Here is a 22,310-nt window from a genome sequence, read left to right as displayed (position 1 = left end):
ACAAGGGAGGATGGAAGATAAATTAGGAGAGTATAGCAGCGACAGAGAAGCTAAGAGTAAAAGTAAGTTTGGGGCGGGGGGTATGATGCATTCATTTTGAGGTTCTAGGTAGAGGTGTCCTGCATGACTGCATGGTATCTCTAGTCAGAAGACTTGAATAGACTATGATCCTTATATAGAAAGGGACTGGAGAGATGCAGGAAAAAGTTAACTTTGCTTAATTCTTGATTTTTGGTTATTTTCTTAATCCTTTTCCATACTGAGCATATATTACTTTTATGACCAGGCAAAAGCATAGCTTAGTTTTAAAATTCTGTTAGCTTCCAAACTTTGCTATTTTCTTTAACCAGATTGGCACCACACTATATGGAATATCCTGCCACTAAAATTTGTATTTGGAAATGATACTATGTAGCCATTAAGATCATGCTTTTAAAAATAAGTATGCAAATATTTACCAGTCTTCTTACACCAAACTTCATGATTTGGTTTATTTAGTTGGGTCCTATGCAGATACAGTGATGGAAAAATCTCGAGAATAAACCAGAGTGTTCACAGCATGTCAACTGCTCTCTTGAATGGAGAAATCACAGGCAGTCCAAATGTTCTCTCAGTCACTAGTGATGGTAGAAAAAATGCGAAGCTGAAATCTAGCCCAGGGTCTCCTCAAAGTCTGACTCACAGGAGTGTGGTAAGAAGATACAGCCTTTTCTGACATTGCCTGGGAATGATGAGTCTTGCCTAAAAACAGTAAAGAAAAATTGGGTGGTGTTCATTTGAACTTTCTTCCTACAACAAATAGATCATAATCTGTTATTAGAATCTACCAAATTGAGGGCTGACCTTAATGGAACACACATACTCAAAAGCTATCTTTGAGCATTTGCTACATTTAACTCACTAGAGCAAAAGAACCATCACTATAATATGCAATGAGTCATTTTTATTATGCTCAAAGCAATTTATAAACTTTATTATGACCAGCTTATTCTGGTTCATAAAAAACTCTGTAAGGTAATACACTGTGTTAACATGCCAACGGCATACATTTTTAGCAATTGGCTGCACTTCCCAATTACTAACAGAAGTAAATGGAATACGTGGGTAAGGAGAGTCTGATTCAAGTTTTCTAGAGAACAATTTTCTCCAGTACTGGTTCAATATACTAACTTCAGCTTTCAGATTATAGGTAGAGGTCGGTGTAAGTGTTGGAGTCTGCAGATTTCAAAAAAGGCAGGTAGAATTATTGTCAGGAAAACATGACGTAGACTTCACTAATGTCAAGATTTTTTTTTTTTATGTTTTATTTTTGAGAGATAAGAGCGTGAGCAGGGGAAGGGTAGAGAGAGAGGGAGACACAGAATCCGAAGCAGGCTCCAGGCTCTGAGCTGTCAGTACAGATCCCAATGCGGAGCTCCAACTTGTGAACTGCAAGATCATTAACCGACCCGAAGTTGGACGTGTAACCAACTGAGCCACACAGGCACCCCTCACAGTCAAGGTTTAAAAACTTATCTGTTGTCTGAATAGGTTCATTTCCTAATGGAGAGAAACTGACTGGTACACACAGTATAGATTTTAAGAAACATGCCAACGTTGAGATACTATCAGAAGATAAAAATCTGAATAAAAACAATGTTTAAAAAAAATCACATTAGATTTTTATGTGGAATCTCCTGATATGTAACTGAGAAACTTTAGGGAATATGAAACCGAATACAGGAAATCAAGACTAAAATTATCGAAGAGTAAGTTCATTTCAAGTGGATGTCAAAGATGGACAATATAACTTGAAATGATTAGTATGGTGTTTCTCAGATGTGCCTAACCACAAGAATTACCATGGACTTCTTACGAGTGAAATCTGAGGGGTGCCTGGGTGGCTCAGTCCATTGAGCGTGACTCCTGGTTTTGGCTCAGGTCATGATCATGGGGTCATGGGATCAAGCCCTGAGTCAGGCTCTGCGCTGAGCATGGAGCCTGCTTGAGATTCTCTCTCTCATTTCTTCTGTCCCTCTTCCCTGCTCGTGCTCCCTCACTCTCTAAAATAAAATTAAAAACAAAACAAAACAAAGTAAGAGTCTGAGACCCATTTTCTTTCAATTATGGCTCAGTGTGTAGTAGGTTTGGTCTGATGTGCATTTTAAGTACTTCAAGTGGTTCTAATAATCAGCAAAGTTAGGGAAATAGAGTCTAAGGGGAAAACAGCAGCAAAAATACCACCACAGCTTCTATCTCCTTACTCTAAGACTACCCAGCAAACTACCTGAGAATGAGAAACACTCAACTGAAATTGAGGAATTGTCTATATAAGTTTATTTCAAGTCCAAAACACAAATTACTCAATTTTCTTAACAGACTGCATCATTTTTACTGCATGGATATTTAGGGTTTCTCTATTCACAAGTACAGATTTATTTCTGAACTTCAGGCTCAAACTTATATGTGTGTATGTGTGTGTGTGTGTGTGTGTGTGTGTGCGCGCGTATACACACACACACATACACACATATATATATATTTATGTTTACTACAGAGGACATGTATGTTAGCAAATTTTATAAAATATTTTACATAAAAAACACACAAAGCATTTACCAATATTCTTCAGTCTTTACAACCAGTATTCAGCAAAGATTTGGCTGAAGATCATTATTTTCTATAAAACATCCCAAGACTGAATATAACAGAATGCAGTATTTTTCATACTTTAGCTTATTATTGCAATTTAAATTTCCCCTTTCTTTGACAGCTTCTGCATATGTTATATTCATAAAGTAGAATAAACCTCTTCTTTAACTTGGTGACTTTAATGGGCGACTTGTTAAGTTTTTGGTGTAACCAAGAACCTAAATAGTCTCAATGAAATCAAGTAACTGACATATGCAGAATATGCAGGGCTTTTCATAAGGGCTTTTTCAAGTGAATAGAAGAATTCAGTACTTATCAGTGTAATACCCTTTATTATTTTGTGTTCAGTAACTATCACCCGGGTGCTATTACTTCGAGTATAGCCAGCATCAAAATATAAAGTCAAAATATGTACATTTTTATATATCAATTCTTACCTGAATAATCTCAGATCTCGAGAATGTTCCACAAAGTGGAATTGCTTCCTAAAGTTACAGTGAATGTGGTACAATGTGTACAAGTTGGTTAACCAGTGCCTGCTTTTCATTTCCAAGACTTTTCCTTATCTTGAATCAAATGCATAATCCTGACTACCATATCATAATGCACTGGGCTTACAGTTTATATATAAAGTCCAACTCAAGCTTATTTTGGTTTATTGTACATGCTTTATTAAAATGGTACTGGTATTTACAGTATCTGCAGAGTCCTTTCCAAGGCGCTCTCACACACATTCAGACGCACCCATACAACATCCATACCACAGCCCCATGCACCCACACCAATGAGATGTGAGGGTCAGACTCCTAAAATTAGGCAGCTGTTGGGGGACAAACGTGTTGATTTGATTTTTGATTTTTTTTTAAAAGAGAAAAAGCATGAGGGAATGCATTTGGCCATTACAATGCTAATTAAGTTTGTGTATATTAACATATGTGGCAGTAACACTGAATATTCCTTTTACATTCTATGTACACAGAATGACATCAAGGTTTTGCAGTCAACAGAATATTCCAACTTCAGTCTCAATGCTGCTTGTAATGACTTCTGAATTCACATAGGGGCTTTCCCTAAAAATAATTCAAGTCTATGTAAGTGAAATAAGGCACAATTAATATTGATTTGATCTAGGGGAAGGGAAGGGATAAAAACTAGTTTCAAATGATCTTACTATTGGGAATTAACTTTGACTTAGATCCACTTGAAATCCCTTCTCCTAATTTCCAAAGATTTCTTAGAAGGGTTTTTTCCTTTTTCCTGACAAAACCCAAAAAGAAAAGTTTGAGAATTCACATTTTAATGTTTCAATAATCTAAACTACTCAAATTGATGTGCACCCCCAACCTCTCCTGCCTAGGTCTCCTCCCTCAGAGCTATAACAAAAACACAGCACATGAATCTCTTGCTGTTTTTGAGGATATTTGTACACTTAAGTAGCAAATACATATCTGGTTGTCTTCGATTTAAAAAAAAAAAATAGGAGGGAGGGAGGGAAGGAGGGAGAGAGGGAATAGTAACCTTGTGACTTTCTTGCTCTTTAAAAAAGTCCCTGTTTCCTCCTTTTCAGGATGATGAAGCCCCACCAGACATTACAAACAACTGCAACAAATGAGGTTGGCAGCATAAATAATGTCTAGTATTCAAATCTTCAAAGTGAGACTCATTTAGCTTGTATACAATCTGTTGAATGTTTTTTGCAGCAGGTGAACCAAACCCAAAGACGCTGGACATTCTGTGAAAGGGAGTAAGAATTGCAGTTCTGAAGGCCCCTGACTTTGGTTGTTTACAAAGTTCAATCCTGTTTATTGTGATCCTTGGTATCTTCTTCATCTGTATATTCTGATGGTTCTTCTCCTGGTTTTAGGAGTCTGCCTACATAATCATATTTTTCTGAAAAATACATCAAAAGAAAATCAGTAGTGATCAAATTTGTTTTACTATTCCATTACACAGCAGGGAAGGTGTTCACCTCTTTTAAAATTATATCGAATAAGCTAAATTGATCCTATTGCTCACCTTGGCTGGTCTTTGTATTCATGTAAGGCTTGAACAAAAGAAAACAGGATTAGGGAATTTACAAAGCTTGGGGACTGTGCTTTACCAGGAAAAGTGTTCCATTCTACCAGCTCTTAACCAAGGACATTTCATCAGAATCACTTAGAGATCATGCTAAGTAGATCCAACTAGAAAATATTCTTGGGAGAAAATGGGACATCTGCTAGTAGTCTCCAAGAAAATAAACCAAATGAGATGCAAAGTCATTTGTTACTCATTATCCTGTGTTCTTTGAGAACTCAGTGTGTGGCCCCAGTCATACCATTATTCTTTCTCCTAGCAAACTCTCTTCTTACATCTCTGTTAATATTCCTTGTTTTAGGTTACCAGTACTTAATTTAGAACACTATAATGTCCAAGGTGATACATATTTAGTCATTTTTTGGTCAGGAATTTGAACTAGGTTAAGTGAATTAACTGACACACCAGAAGGAGAAGACAGGAGGACTACCTCATACAGTAGAACCAGTTCAAATGCCAAGAAGCCAGAACTGTTTCCAAGGGATGTATAGGTCACATAAATAGCTGTCTGGAGTGTCACAGCTGTCAACAGGTATTAACTGATGCCATGAGGGTATAATAAAGGGGAATGACATTTTTTCTATATAGTTTTGAGAGTAAGATCAGTAAAATCATTTTAGAATAAATTATAGTATCAATATCCATAATGAATTCAGTTTTAAATAGAAGCCTATATTTAAAAATACTATGTCTTACTTAAAAAGCCTTATAAGACTAAAGGTGTCACAATTTGTTAGACTTACAGTTGGTAACAACTCAATTTTTAAAAATGGATTTTTAACTAATATGTAACAACCATTTTCAAATTTTGCTATTTTTATCATCAAATAATGATGGTGGTGAAAATATATCCTTAGGTTTCTTAAAGAAGTGAAATCGTATATACTTTCTTTGGCCATAAATTTAATATTTCCAAAGAACCCAAGAAAATGAAGGTACCTTTAAACTGCATTTCCCATTCTCGAACACTCTCCATTTGTACAGCATTCAAGTCTGAGAGATCATCATATTCATCTTTAAGTGCATCTTTATCTAGGCAAAATGTCGCCAGTCCTCTGGAGGCATCCCTACCAGCAAATATTCCATATGGACCAGCTGGGGGAAAAAAAGAAATTATTGACATCATCTTAACAATATTTTGTTTATTATTATTATTTTTTTAATGTTTGTTTATTTTTGAGAGAGAGAGAGAGAAAGCATGAGCTGGGTAGGGCCAGAGAGAGGGAGAGCTAGGTAGGGCCAGAGAGAGAGGGAGAGCTGGGTAGGGCCAGAGAGAGAGGGAGACAGAGGATCTGAAGCAGGGTCTGAGCTGACAGCAGAGAGCCTGCTGCAGGGCTCAAACTCACAAACTGTGAGATCATGATCTGAGCCGCAGTCGGGCACTTAACCAACTGAGCCACCTAGGCGCCCCAACCTTAACAATATTTTAGAATGTCTCAAAGGAAAAGGTCAAATAAAAGAAACCTCATAATGACTCATATTTGGTACACAGCCTTAACTTCAAAACATGCACAGATAGATACTAGACAATGAGAAGAAACTTCTTGGAGATCTACCTTTAGAACAAAATAAAGTTTTTCATTGAAAATTTAAAACTTAAATTTCAGATACCTCAAAACTTGTATTCAAAGTTGAAGACTACAAGGTATTAGGGAGAAGAGGAAACTTAAGCAATTAGGTTTGGAAACTGGTTTGAGGGGAGATAATGCTTTATTGATTTCTGTTAATTAATTGTGGCATCTAAAAACAAAACAGAATATCCACTAGATAAGTACTTGGTAAAGACCCAAATGAATTGTGGATCTAAAACATTTTCTTCCTCTAATCCAAAGTAGGGTTGTATGAGAGCAGAGACTGTACCATCTTTGCACCTCCGTGACTAGCTCAGTGCACAACACATGTAGATGTTCAACATATCTTTGCTGAATGTTTTACCAGAAATATGGCCCATTTTCAAAATAAATATCACCAGACTACCAGAATATATTCACAATTACCTATATAAACTATGAAAAGTCATTAAACAATGGTTGTCATTTGTCAAGGCTCTTGGGAAACAGGAGACATGGCTATAGGAACAGTTCCTCTGACTGACATAAAATGATTAGCATTTTGTCCAGGGAATTAAGAACCACTTCCCTAGAAAGGAATGGCATGATTTATATGCTGACAGCAGTGAGCCATTCCCAAAGTCTGTGCTTGAGAGTGGCAATTGTATTACTCATCTCAGTATCCTCAGTGCCTAGCACAGTGCCTGGCATAAAGTAGAAACGAAAGTTTCTTCCAAAATATTAGCTGCAATTCCAAATAAGGATTAACTAGATTTTGATCCTTTACTTTAAACAGATTCATTTATAGTAAGCAAAATCTCCGCTCAAATTTATGACAAAAAAGACACTTGTTATTTAAAACAAATAAACAAAACCAAAACAACCTAATTTTCCATATCAAGAAATTGGTTAAATTACAGTACATTAATTTAATGGAATAATAGTACATAACTATCAAAAAGAAGGAGATATCTCTATACGTACAGACACACACAGAAGTCCATGATAGAGTAACTAAAAACAGCAATTCAGAAGAGTATGTGTGTGTGTGTATATGTATATATATAGCACGATTTGCTTTGAATTAAAAAAAGAATACACATGTATGCACATTCTACATGTGTTTGTATATGCATGAAAAACACCAGTTAGAATACAGACCAAACACTTAGCAGTGGCAACCTTTTCTGGGGAATGGAGGAAAAAATTTTACTTCATGTAACTGGTAGTCTGGCTATTTAAAAAATTATTATTATTTTAATTGAAGTACAGTTGACACACAATATTATATTAGTTTCAGGTGTATAGCATAGTGATTTGACAAGTCTATATATTATGCTGTGCTCACCATAAGTACAGCTACCATCTGTCACCATATGACACTGCTACAATACTACTGACTATATTCCCTATGATATACCTTTCATCCCTGTGATGAATTCATTCCATAACTGGAAGCCTGTATCTGTCACCCCACTTTACGAATTTTGGCAATCTCCTCAACCCCCTCCCCTATGTCAGCCATTAGTTTGTTCTCTGAACTTAATGGGTCTTTTTCTGATTTTGGTTATATATTCGTTAAAAAATTCTTTTTATAATAAAAATCTCTCTCTCTCCCCTCTGCCCCATTCCCCCACTCATGCTCTCTAAAATAAAATCAGTAAACTAAATTAAATTAAGTAAAAATTTAAATGCTAATAGGTGGTACCTGGCTGGCTCAGCCACAAGAATATGTGACTTTGAGCCCCATGTTAGGTGCAGAGGTTACTTAAATATTTTTTTAAAAAATCAAGTGCTAATAAATAAGATTTCTAAAATTCCTAATTTTACAATAGAAAAAAATTTTCTTTCCTGAGGCTATAGTTATCCATACATGACAAAGGTAATTTAGAGAAAATAATTTTAAAACCAGAATTACTAGCTTAACTATTATGAGCAACAGAGTGGTCAGTTAGAGAGCTTACTGTTCAGTTAACAAAACAAAATCTTTTCTAATGAGAAGTAAACTAGAAGAAAAACCTGGAAATTTCTTGCTTTTTAAATAAACAGAGTAATGATTATACCCATATTCATATTTGAAAGCATTTAGGAAATTGAAGATTATGTGTCAGAAAGTATCTGTACATTTGAGAGAATTCAAAAATCTACTTAAATAGACAAAAATCTAAAAACTTATGAAAATTAATTTGAATTATAGAAAGCTTTGCACTATAAAGTTCACTGAGTATAAGAAACATACTCTGAAAAGTTCATGGCACGGAACCAGAAGTGGCATTCGCAACAGGTACAGATACATTAACATGAAAATTAAGATAATCCTTCCAGTAAAGCACTTTCTTATTCTATTTTCCTGTTCCTAAGTATTCTCCATATTGCTACTTAATATTAGGTGACATTCACAATTACCATTTAATTGTTATATATTTTCTTACTGAATGGATATACCTAAAATTTAATCATTTTCCTATTAGCATACACTTAGACTACCAATTTATACTTTTAAATTTGTGTTCTATATAAGAAAATGAAACACTTTTTACAATGGGTCAACATTAATAACCTTCAAATTATTGCCCACTATTTCACTTGTCATTGAAAAGGGTATTAACCATTTAAGAGAAAGAAATTCAATATTATTTCTACTTACACAGTAAAATCCAAATTTCCTTAAATTGGAATTATTTCTTTAAAAAAAATTTTTTTAACATTTGTTTATTTTTGAGACAGAGAGAGACAGAGCATGAACAGGGGAGGGTCAGAGAGAGAGGGAGACACAGAATCGGAAACAGGCTCCAGGCTCTGAGCAGTCAGCACAGAGCCCGACGCGGGCTCAAACTCACGGACCACAAGATCAAGGCCTGAGCCCGAAGTCGGACGCCTAACCGACTGAGCCACCCAGGCGCCCCTGGAATTATTTATTTTAGAGCAATGTGAACTTTTAAAATTAAGCAAGAACAGGGGAGCCTGGGTGGCTCAGTCGGTTAAGTGTCCGACTTTGGCTCGGGTCATGATCTCAGGGTTCATGAGTTTGAGCCCTGAGTCGGGCTCTATGCTGACAGCTCCGAGACTGGAGCTTCAGATTCTGTCTCCCTTTCTCTCTACCTCACCCTCGCTCGCACTCTGCTTCTCTCCCTCAAAAATAAGTAGACATTAGGGGCACCTGAGTTGGCTCAATTGGTTAAGTGTCTGACTTCAGTTAAGGTCATGACCTCATGGTTCCTGAGTTTGAGCCCCATGTCGGACTCTGTGCTGACAGCTCAGAGCCTGGAGCCTGCTTTGGAATCTGTGACACCCCCTGTCTGTCTGCCCCTCCCCTATTCACACTCTCTGTCTCTCAAAAAATAAATAAATGTTAAAAAAATTCTTTTTAAATAAACAAACATAAAAAATAATAAAAAAATAAAATTAAGCAAGAATAGTCCCTAGGGAAAAGAAAAGTAGCCCTCATCTTAAAGCAGTTGTGTGGGTTTATTTATTTTTTTTTTGCATAACTCCACATGCTTTGTGGCACTAGCTGCTTCTCTGGAGATGGAGGCGATAGATAGATAGAACCAGTGTGATTTTTTTTTTCTTGAGGAACGACAATGATGACAAAGTAATCTATAAACATTATATATCCCCTTAATGCTGACAAACTTAAAACAGCGACGAGTCACACACAAAAGAAAAAGTAAAGCTGATCAAGGCTGTAAAGAACTACAAATGTAAAATGATAGTCAACCATTTAAAGAATTTTCTAGCACGTGACTTTACTCTCATAGTCTTGCAAAGTAAAAGGAACAATTTTTGCCCTCCTCACTTGGCAGATGAACAGAAGCAGAGGCATTCAGTGACTTGCTTAAAATTACCAGCAGACTTAGGAAGTACTATTTCCACTTTTCTTTTAAAATTTTTTTTAATGTTTTATTTTTGAGAGAGAGAAAGAGAAACAGCGCAAGCAGGGGAGGGACAGAGAGAGAGGAAGACACAGAATCTGAAGAAAGGCTCCAAGCTCTGAACTAGCTGTCAGCATAGAGCCTGACACAGGGCTCGAACTCCCGAACCGTGAGCCGAAGTAGGAAGCTTAACCGACTGAGCCACCCAAGTGCCCCATCTGCTTTTCTAACTACTCCAAATATAGTCCACCTTCAGAAAACACACAGAGGATCCACAAACCCAAAGGTGGAGTGACACCTGAAAATTGGAGCATTTCCATTAATTACAAAATTTCAGGGGAATAGATATTTTAGAACACCTATTAAATCAAAAGAAAAGAGAATTAACGAGAAAGCTATATACATCAACACCTTTTCTTATCATTTTGTTGTAATATTTATCTTCCTGGCCTGCATAAGTCAATCTACTTCAAAGTACTTAAGAGTATAAACCATAAAACTTATCTGAATTATAAAAGAGAGATGATCATTATAAAAACAAAAAATCTTCCATCTCTGAGTATATTAATATATACCAATGCATTCTCTTATAAAATTCTCTGCCAACTTTTCTAAGGAGACCTCAATGCTAAATTAATGCAAAAACAAAACTTCATAAAACACGTTCTTTTTTTGATTTTAGATGTCGACTTAGGAAGAGTGAACTTGAATCAACAGTTAATAAATCAAGCCTATTTCTAGGCAAAATGATGTTTTATTAACTCTTGAACAGAAACGAATGATTCAGTGATTAACATACTTCTTCACTCTCTAAACTATATTAAGCGGTCTTCTTCCCTCAGGAAGCATTTAACTTATGAAAAGGTCTTTTTAGACTAGTTTAGTTTTTCCTGTAAGATCATAAAGAACATAACATTAAAAACTAGAATTGGAATTGGATGCATTGCTCAGAGAAAGGAGGATATGAGGTCTAACTAAAGTACATTTCGCTGCATTTATAATACAACCAGAAGCATTATCTGAGAAGCCAGAAATACCTGCCATTCCACTACCCCTTTACACAACAAACATACAAGTTACTGATTCCAATATTTTGATAACCATACTTGGCTACCTATTACACTAAAATAACATAGAGTTACCCAAGGAAAACAAATTTTAATGGTATTAAGCCTTTAGGTATAATTTATAAAAAAAATAATAATAAAGGCCAGCTTATATAAACTAATGTTATTTTGACTATTAAGGGTTCATTTTTACATTAACATCTCAGTAATAACTAAGGGAGTTATATTCTGTTGCTTTATCATAGACTACAATATAATGCTGATATAAAAGTAGATTTGCAGGGATGCCTGGGAGGCTCAGTCGGTCAAGCATCCAACTTCGGCTAAGGTCATTATCTCACAGCTCATAAGTTTGAGCCCCACATTGGGCTCTGTGCTGACAGCTCAGAGCCTGGAGCCTGCTTTGGATTTTCTGTCTCCCTCTCTCTCTGCCCTTCCCTCCCCTGCTCTCGCTCTGTCTCTCTAAAATGAATAAATGTTAAAAAAAAAAAAAAGTGGATGTTTAATTTGAAGAAAATTCTTGCTACCAAAAATGAACAGCAATTCAACCAAGGCAGTTTCTCTTAAATGTACTTATGTAACAAATATTCTAGGACATCATTTTAAAAATAAATCTTTTATTAAAAAAATATTTTATAATGTTTACTTTATTTTTGAGAGACAGGGTGTGAGCTGGGGAGGGACAGAGAGAGGACACACAGAATCAGAAGCAGGCTCCAGGCTCTGAGCTGTCAGCACAGAGCCCGACGTGGGGTTTGAAACCAGAAACCATGAGATCATGACCTGAGCTGAAGTCAGATGCTTAACCAACTGAGCCCCCAAATAACTCTTCTTTTAAAGATAATGTTAAATACATCAAAATGACATTATACTAGAATTCAGATTTCATTAATACTCTTTAAGAGTTAACATAACTGTGGCACAGATTTTTCAAGTTCAAAATTCAATAAATCTACTAGTTAGTGAATCCTGAAACTGCTTACTTTAATATGATCAGGTAGAACGGGTAACATTTTTTTGAAAAAGGAAAAACATATGGCCACTGTAAGAAAATGTTTTAAAGAATAATGCAATGAACAGAAAATTCCAGGAAGAACTAAATATCTAAAGTATGTAACATAACTGTGATTCTTAGAATGACTACATAGCTACATTAGTATTTATGAAGAGGAGAAAATTCTACAATGAATATTTCAGTTATTTCCATTGTATAACAACCATAGTCTCAGGGACAAACTTTAATTCATTAAAGTTTATAAACAGCCTAGTTTTCTGGCCTGTTTTGACAATAGTCTTTTGTGATTACTAAAGCAACTTAAAAAAAAACAAACCTAATTATAGTTGTATTGAGTAATGTATTCCAAATAAGATTACAACGGGCCTAGGAACAAATGAAGCAATATGTAAAAGTGACTGAAAGAAATCCAAGTAATAAATATTAATTTTTTATACTTATATTTAGAAAGTCCCAAGACTTTTAGAGAGAAGGTAGTGTGGTGAAAATGAAAGAATACCTCTCAAGAAGCCAAGATAACTGGGTTGTAGAGGCTTCACCAACATTTAACATTGGGCAAATCTTAAAGGCACTGGTATAAAATGGGGAAAGAATCTAGTTTGGCCTCCTCCCATTTTAGGCAGGTAAAATACTTTCCTTAACTCAATCTTGCTTCTGAAATTCAAACTAGAAGGCTGTCAACAATACTGTGGGTTGAGCTCAGTGGCCTTGGCCCTCGCTTATGGCTTAGGGTGGGGACAGGGAAGACTGAAAAATTAAAACTTCAGGCCTATGCCAGATGTTGGAATGGAGACTGAGTTTAACACAGCCTTCATAGGATGAGAAGTCTAAGGTGAAAAAATAGCATCTTAAATGATTATATTATTATATAATTTTTTTAAAAGTTTATTTATTTTTGAGATAGAGACAGAGCACGAGTGGAGGAGGGGCAGAGAGAGGGAGACACAGAATCTGAAGCAGGCAGGACCCAGGCTCTGACCATCAGCACAGAGCCCGATGTGGGGCCTGCAAGATCATGACCTGAGCTGAAGTTGGACACTTAACTGACTGAGCCACCTAGGCGCCCCATATTATTATATAATTATTATATTAAAAATAGGACTTAATTAGCTATTGGAATTTAGTGAACAGTAAAGGTAATACTGCAAGTGTTGGGGAAAAATATTCTATAAATAGTGTTGGGGTAACTGCATAGCTTTCTGTAAAAAAAAAAAATCCTTATTTCACATATTAAAACAAATTCCAAATGGAACTAAAAAACCCGAACCATAGAAGTACTTTAAAAAACTACGTATTTAAAAAAATAACCTTTTTAGTGCAAAAAACCTTTAACTTATGATAAAGAAACTCAGCAGCCATAGAAAGAAGATAAATTTGAATACATAAAACCAAAAATTTCTGTGGCTTAGAAAAAACACCATAAAGTATAAAGACAAATAAACTAGGAAAAATGTTTGCAGCTAAGATTGATTCACTTTTGATTCACTTTTTAAAAAACACCTAAAATCTCTAGGAAAAGACCAATACCATGATTGAAAAACTGTAGCAAAGAATATATGAACACATAATTTGTAGGAAAGGAAACATAAATGACTCAAAATTCTAAAGGTAGCCAGCCAACCTCACTAAAAAAGAGAAATGTAAATTAAAACAATATTGAGATACCATTCTAACTTCTCAGATTGACAAAGACCAGGAAGTTTGATATTGCATTTTTTGGCAAAGGAGTGAGAAATAGGCATTTCCATGAAGTGTAAATTGGTCCAATTTCTCTGGAGGGCAATTCGGAAATAAAGTACCCAAATAAAAAATATCCTGTAACCTAAGTCTCAGTCATTTTACTTCTAGAATTTTCCTTTCTTAAGTAATTTTTTTTAATGTTTATTTATTTTTGAGAGACAGAGTATGAGTGGAGGAGGGGCAAAGACAGAGGGAGACACAGAATGTGAAGCAGGTTCCAGGCTCTGACCTGTCAGCACAGAGCCTGATACAGGTCTTGAACTTATGATCCACGAGATCATGACCTAGGCTGAAGTCGGATGCTTAACCAACTGAGCCACCCCGGCTCCCCCTAGGAATTTACTTCATAAGTTTACTCATGTGTGTAAAAGGACATGTACATCAATATTTACAGGAGCACTAGGTATTAACAAAAGATTGGAAACAACTTATATGTTTGTTAATACCCTGTAAATTCTTCTATTTTAACTATGTATTACCAAACAAAAAATACAGTTGGCTTAAGGAACAACATAGAAAAAATACCCCAAGAAACAAAAAGACAGTAATTGCTGCAGACAAGTTTTTGCAGTAAAAATTATAAACTACATGAAGAAACAAACCACCATGGAGGAGTGAGCACATACAGCAGATACAAGAACTGGCATCCCCAGAATAATACAAACAAATTAAAGAACTATAGTATGTTTGTCTAAAATTCTTAAGCAATTAAGAGATGGAACATAAAGAAAGATTAAAAGACATGAACAACAGAACGAAAAGCTAATGTGTACCTACTAAGAGTTCCAGAGGAATGAATAAAGAGAATGGGGGAGGCAATAATTGAAGATAATGAGTTCAAATTTTCTAAAATAAATGGATGACACACATCCTCAAATTTTAGTAGAGTGTGGCACATGTTAAAAAAAAAAAAATCAAATCCCCACCTTGACAAATCCTAGTAAAAGAGCGGCACTCCAAAGACAAATGGGAAAACGGATTAATCAAAGGAATGCAATTTACCCAAAGCACTTAAAGAGAAATAGAAGACAGTGGCATAATATTATTGAAGATCTGAGATAAAGGTCAATCTACAATTTTATATACTAAACCTATACTATTATTCCTGAACAAGGGCATATAGAGACAGAATTTTTTTTTTAAATGTTTACTTATTTATTTTTGAGAGAGACAGAGCTTGAGCAGGGGAGGGGCAGAGAGAGAGGAAGACACAGAATCCGAAGCAGGCTCCAGGCTCTGAGCTGTCAGCACAGAGCCTGACATGGGGCTTGAACCATGAACCATGAGATCATGACCTGAGCTGAAGTCAGATGCTTAACCGACTGAGCCACCCAGGTGCCCCAGAACTTTTTTTCTACCAATGAAAAAACTATAGGACATACCTCACTAAAATGAGAGCTGAACCTTGAACAAAGTAATGAGATGCAAGAAATGACAGTGAATAAAGAAAATGGTAACTATGCTGGTAAATTTAAATGAGGGCTGACAATAAAAAATAGGTAATACTTTAATAAATTTGGGGGAGGAGTTTGAAAAAATACAGAACTATAAGTCTAATAGAAATAATATAGAAAATAGGATGAGGGAGGGACTAGAGTGAAAGTTTTCTAAATGATTTTGTTTTTATTACTTTTGAGAGAGAGAGACAGAGAGAGTGTGCACACATGCACAAGCAGATAAGGGGTAGAGAGAGGGAGGAACACAGGATTCCAAGTGAGCTCTGCACTGACAGCAGAGAGCCCAATGTGGGGCTCGAACTCGGGAACTGTGAGATTACAAACTGAGGTGAAGTCAGATGCTCAACCGACTGAGCCACCCAGGCACCCCATATAGAGTGAAAGCCTTCTAAACCAGGGCCACAACATATGGCTATATACTACAGAATCTCAAGAGATACCATCCACATTTGTATGCATGGTACTTTTGTATATTTATTAAATAAATATTCTCTCAAATAGCAGTAAAGTGTCTTAGAGTTTTTTTAATTCACAGAGAAATGTTTGGCTAATAGTCCTATGTTCTTCAGAAGGATAGTGTCTAATAGCAAAAACTTTAAGGAAATCACCAAAAGAATCGTTAATAGAATATATCCAAATAAGTAGGGAGAAAGAGTGGAAGAATTAAAAAATTCAATCTGCGAAGGAAAAAAAGTGGATAAAAGGAGGCAATGAAACATATGCCAAAGATAAATTACTAAATAAGATGATAGAAATCTAAATATATCAGTAATCATAAAACATATAAACTGATTAAGCTGCTTAAAGACAGTGTTGATATTACAGTCAATGAAAAAAAATGTGGTTATATGTTTTATCTACAGAGGAATAATAAAACATACCAGACTGGTGGAAAAAGAAACACTGAGGTAATACTAACCAAACAAAGGCTGAAGTCAAATCTCAAAATCAGTAAAGGTTAAGGATGTTTCTTTCCCTGCTGATTAATGTGATATGATCAGTTCTAGATCTAGTGCTAGATGGCATCAAAACATTCTCACACCCAATCTTTGTATGGCTGACTCCTTTAGGTTTTTGCTTAAATATCAACCCCCTTTTCTTGATAAACTAATATAAATAAAACATCTTTCTTAACCACCTATTCTAAATAAAGTCCTTTTTTTACACTCTATTACATATCCTATTCATTTCTTTCATAAAACATTTAACTATAAATTATAGTTATATACTGAATGCTAGTTTATTGTCTGTTTTCCTAAATTTCCACACAAGTAGGAACTCAACTGTTTTGAAAACTCAGTTAACTCACTTTTCACAACATCTTATTTAAGCAACACTGTAATGAAATACAGGCAATTCCTTTTAAGTATTTAATATGGAGATGAAATCCTATCTTAGCTATCTTGAGATGATGCAGGTTCGAAGGGTAGAGAAGTTATTTAGTGATGTCTGTCATGCATACAGAGGGGAGGGGTGGTATATGTCGCAGATTGTTGAAAGAATTATTAAAAGAACATGAATGGCTAACTCTAGATGTTACTAAATCTATTTTCTTCCAGCATGAATAACATATTCTGGTTTCATATGGGCTTTCAGCTATCCTTTTATACTTAATGTTAGTATTTAACATAAATACAATTCCCTCAAAGATTAAAAATAAGGGCATGATGCTGAACTCAGAGTAGGTATTATAGAAATAACTAGTATAAATTTGAGCAGAGTATCAAAATTCATTAAACAACTTAGCTGATTCTTTTATTTTACTGAAAGGTAATGGATGTGTATGGTCCAAACAGACCCAGTTGGCTTCAAAGCAAGTAGCTGGGATGATAGCTGATAGTGTGAATAGGATATCCACGAAGGAAGAGGTCAGGTTGAGCCTAGTCAATATGCTGCAACTCTTGCTTCAACTGTAATTTTGCAAACTATAAATAAAAGTTAACATACTGAAGATAAAATTTAAAAAAGGAGGAAAATCACTTGAAATGTACATGTGCCCCTTTCATGGGGGTACTTCTTTTATATATGACTTTTTCTTTTCCAGTGGAATTTAAAGGAAAGTTGGAGAAAATACAGCTTTGGTCTGTGTCAAAGAAAATGCTATATGGAATAAGGGGAAAGCCATATATTTAAATTTCAGAAATGCAGAATAAACTATTATACAAATTATACAACTGTATAATTGTTTGCCATTCTAAAGAATAAACAAAAACACTATTTTGGTAGAATTTCACTGTAGTAATATTAATCAAGTTATTTAGAATTATACTATCTATTCCAGTCTTCCTACTCTATTATTACTCTAGAAATGTGTGAAATTATATTTTGTTGTGATACAATGGGATGGGATGGCATGTGAAGTCAATTATACTGTTTGATTTCTAGCTTTGCCACTAAGTAGGTGATTTTGAGTAAAACCTCCTTGAGTTTCAGTTTCCACATTTGTAAAATGGGAACATTACTTATCTCCTAGGGCTGTTTGAAAATTAAATGAGATAATAAGCTCAATAAATGGAGTTTCCTCCTCCTCCTCCCTTGACCTCTAGAACCAATGCTGTTGAAAAGAACTCTTTGGTAAGATGGAAATTCTCTATAAAGTGCACTAATATGGTAGCCATGTGGCTACTGAGTAATGGAAATGTGGCCAGTGAGATGGAGGAACTCAATTTTAATTATACTTAATTTTAATTAACTTAAAATTAAAAAGCCATATGTGGCTTGTGGCTACCATATTGGACAGCAAAACATACAGCCATGAAAGTGTGTTTCTTTGAGGCTTTAGATCCTTATGGGACCCTGGAGAGGGTATCAAAACAACAGTAAGATTCTAAGTTTATCCCATTATGTAGTTTACCTGAACTAGTATAGATAGGCTTTGTGGTCAAATGTACCTGGATTTGAATGCCATGTCTGTACCTCAGACTCCCCATCTGCACCTCAGACTCCCCATCTGAGGGCAAGAATACTTACTAACCTCACTGAAGTAACATGGAGATGACAAATTAATGATCTGATGTAGTAGGTGCTTAACAAATCTTACTTTCTTTCTCCTCCCATATGCATTGTTTCTTACCTGACCACTTTCCTCACATGCTGGCCAAGTGCCTGAACTGTTACTAAATTTAATGCTGACAAATGTAGTTAATGCCAGTTGTTTGCCAACATGTGTTTACTCCACTAAATTGTCAATAATTTTTTAAGAACTTGAACTTTAGAAATGACTAAGAATTTTTCAACATAGAATTTTTCAACATAGAAAAACCTCACAAAATAAAAAATCTTTAACTCTAAAACTATTATTGTGAAATGGGAGTAGATATTGGCTAGGCAAAGAAATGAGGTTTTCTGGCTCCTTAGCCCTAAGACTGTCAGGCTAAAATTGCTTCAAACTGCTCAGATGACTGAAGATGAAAATAAAAATTAAAACCTAAAATAAACTTATATCTGAAATTTGGCTTCAAGACTTTTAGAAAAAGTGCTACATCTGTTAATGTGAAATGTCAACATATTTCAAGCCCATAGGTGATCTGTCTACTTTCAAGGTTCCTTTCCATAATACAACGTTCCAAACATCTCTACTAGGTTGAACAATAAATACTTATAATAAAATAACTAATTACTCTTAGGCTGTTCATCAGGACCTGGGAATTGGTGGAAGCCAACCTAAAAGTGATTTCTCCGTGTTATCTAGGAAGCCCCTTAATGCTCAAGCTGCACAAAGGCTATCTACGTTATATCTATGACTCTTAATTTTTAATTTCTGTTGCAGAACATTTGCCACTGGAGGCTGCTAAACTATGTCCAGGATAACCTTTCCTAGCTATTTGCAGATAGTGGCAAAGCATAATGTGTGAGGACTAATATGCTTCTTTGCACTAACACTTTGTTTGTTACGTTGTCAGTTTAGATAGGGGCTACAAAAGCAGGTCTTTTAGTTGGGTAAGCTCTACATTAAAAACCTAAAACTGTACACAATTTCTAATCACTGCATACACTTTTTAATATTAATAAGAAAAAACTTCAGGTACAAAATATTGTGTAAATCCTTGATTTAAAAAAAATTAACTATTTAATTTGGTCTGTCCGTTTAGTTACTTTACTTTGGCTCTATTTTCTTGTCCCTCATATTCTTAAGAAAAAGTATTAACTGTTTTAGCTAAGTAGGTAGACAACTGTTTTTCATATTTACATAACCAGAAGCAAATACTTTATAAGATACCTATGACTTAATTAAATTCAATGTAGATGTACACACAAAAATACAAGCAACTGAGCAATTAAATAGTTTAACACATAAAATCTCCAATTTCTTATTCCTATTTCACTTAACCAAAGCACTTTAAAATATATTCCAGCCATCAAACACTAAAACCAAAAGTATATATTTACAAGTACCAATAAATCTCCTGTACTAACAGATTAAATCAAGAAGGAAACCAACTTGTTTTTAGACTTGCCAACCCTTAACTTTAAGGCTTGAATGTACTCTTTCGAATAACAGGTCACTCTAGGTCCCTAATTTTATTATTTATTTTTTATTGTAGTCACTTTTTTTTAAGCTTAGAATTAATTACTACATAACCAGGATGTACAATGTTGCTCAATTTTTTTGTATACCAACAGGTTCCATGAGTCTGAACTGAAGTTTATTAGCATAATCTGAAATGAAATGAAATGAAATGATGTAGTACATGGAAGTACTACATGGAAGAAAGAAGGGTTTCTAACCCAATGACCCTACATACACGGTTCTCTGAAAGCAAGGTTTTAAAAACCTTTAACTTGCAGAAACCTTGCACTGGGGTGTGGATTTATAGCTTTTTTAAGTTTTTTCTGCTCAGTGAAAACACAGTAAGTCATTATCAACATGTATTTGAATACTTGCCTTCCTACGATAAAAGAAAGAAAGAAAGAAAGAAAGAAAGAAAGAAAGAAAGAAAGAAAGAAAGAAAGAAAGAAGCCAGACAGGCCCGCCTGCTGGGGTATCTGAGCTCCACCTCCAAAACTCAGGGAGAGTATCTTTGCCAGTCTTTATTAAGATCTACATTCTGGTCTGTCTACATCCTACATACATGGTTAATCTTGGTAAGTGGCTCCATACTAAAACTGGTTTAAAGAAAAAGAATCTGAGATGTTGCTTATATGCCCAGACTTCACAAGCTAAACGGTAGGAACTTGTAACTACGTGTACCTAAACGTGGCCTTATGGGGAATGGCAGAGGGAAAAGGGAGATCGGTGGCTAAAAAGAGTAAAGAAAGGAAAGCTGTGAATTACCTGGCGTACAACTTCAGGTCCGTACTTTAGACATCTCTCCTCCCTCCTGCCCCCACCTATCCCAGGAATCAGAAAGCTCAGGAAAGGTTATGGGCCAGCTTGACAGGCGACAACTAAAAGTATTTTTAAAAATTCAGCACAAGAAAAGGCTTCGTGGAGGGATGAGAGAAAGATGAAAGCTGAGAGCTAGCAACACTGAAACACAGACTTCGGAGGGTGGAAAGCTGTAAGTGCCCGCTGCTGGGGTTGTGTGTGGGGCCGGCCGTCCCAGGTGCAGCAGCCAGGGCGCAGGGGTTCAGACATCGAGAAAGCTGGGCAAACCAACCCAGTGCCTAGGGGCACCCACCATCGGAAGAGGGTCGCACTTGAGCTACAGGAGGTCTTCCCCCTCCCCTTCCAACTCCTCCTCACCCGGGCCGTAGAACTTGCTGCCTTTGGTCACGTCGAAGACTTTCCCATTGACCGCGAGCAGGATGCGCGGGGTGCGGGACCCGTCGTACTGGCGCAGCTGCTCCAAGCTGAAGTCCCGCTTCTTCATACGAGGCAGAGAGGCAGCGGGACTCTCCTCGCCGGCTCCGGCCCCGGCGCCCAAACCCCGCCGCCCCCAGCGCACCCACAGCCGGTAGGCCCCCAGCAGCACCAGCGCCACCAGCGCCACGTTCAGCAGCATCTCCCCGCCCCCCGTCAAAAGCGCCAATGCCGCTGCTGCCCAGCCGCCCCCTTCTGCTGCCGCTCCCGCGCCGCCTGGGCTCTCGCTGCTGCCGTCGCTGCTGCTCTCACTGCCACTCCCCAGGGTGCCTAGCTTCACGTCCCCATCACCCGCCGCCATCACTGCCCGCCAGCGCCTTCCTCCTCCTCCCCGCCCCCTGCCCTCCCCAACCCCACGGCCAACCCCGCCCATCTGAGGCCTCTCAGCCAATAACATGAGGTGAGGGGGCGGGGTCAGACTTGCTCTCGATTGGGTGTTGACGGGGTAACGTTGTCTTGGATCTCTCCCTCCTCCTCCCTTCTTTTGCAGACCGCGCTCGCGTGCGACGCCCCGCCCACCTCGCCCCACACTTCCCTGCTTTCGCTCGTCGCCTACCCTGGCTGAAGTGGAAGAGGGGGGCGGGCTTGAAGAAAAGATGCAGCGCCGGCCGCGCGCGCGCACAGGACGAGTGAGACTACGGCGCGTGCGCGAGTTCCGGAGCGCCACGCGCTCTCCTTTCCTTTGCAACTCCTCCGGGAGGCAGGCTCCGCCCAATCCCCTCGCAATGCGCGTGCGCCCTGGAACCGCTTCCTTTCCCAGGTCTAAGTTCGTGTCCGCGAACTCCCGCCTCTTGGCTTCTGCTCCGCTAGGGATTTTACGTGCGCCTAGGCGGCTGCGGAGGCGGGAGCCTGGCCGGGTCGCCTTTTCGAGGGCGCAGGTTGGTGGCTTGTGGGAGGCCACGACTTAGTTTTAACTGCTGGCGCAAACTATTGAGGGGCGTCCCTTTTTCCCCCGTGGCGCCGGCGCGCCTTTCCGGAAGCTGGGAGCGTGGGCGCGCAGACAAGCTACCGCCCAAAAGTTTTGGCGACGAACTGGAGTCTTCTTGTCGCGGAAAGAGTGCACAGTGCCCGCACTACGGTTATTTGGAATCCGGAA

General features: G+C 37.3%; 1 protein-coding gene across 2 annotated transcripts; it reads right to left on the bottom strand.

Annotated features, from left to right (window-relative positions):
- Positions 1 to 2,293: 2,293 nt before the first annotated feature.
- On the bottom strand, positions 2,294 to 21,549 carry PGRMC2 (progesterone receptor membrane component 2). 2 transcript variants are annotated; one of them, XM_003985015.5, is made up of 3 exons: positions 21,098 to 21,542; positions 5,647 to 5,802; positions 2,294 to 4,521 (listed from the first exon to the last, which is right to left on the bottom strand). In XM_003985015.5, exons 1-3 carry the CDS (start codon positions 21,513 to 21,515, stop codon positions 4,424 to 4,426), a joined length of 672 nt encoding a protein of 223 aa, XP_003985064.4. In that variant the 5' UTR covers positions 21,516 to 21,542; the 3' UTR covers positions 2,294 to 4,423. The 2 variants fall into 2 exon arrangements, with proteins under 2 accessions (XP_003985064.4, XP_044911814.1); XM_045055879.1 differs by having other exon boundaries at positions 4,437 to 4,675; positions 21,098 to 21,549.
- Between the last annotated feature and the right edge of the window lie 761 nt (positions 21,550 to 22,310).

Source organism: Felis catus, chromosome B1, assembly GCF_018350175.1.
Source record: "Felis catus isolate Fca126 chromosome B1, F.catus_Fca126_mat1.0, whole genome shotgun sequence".
NCBI classification, from domain to species: domain Eukaryota; kingdom Metazoa; phylum Chordata; class Mammalia; order Carnivora; family Felidae; genus Felis; species Felis catus.
Note: the sequence above shows the minus strand (reverse complement) of the source record. Positions and strands in the feature narration are given on the sequence as shown.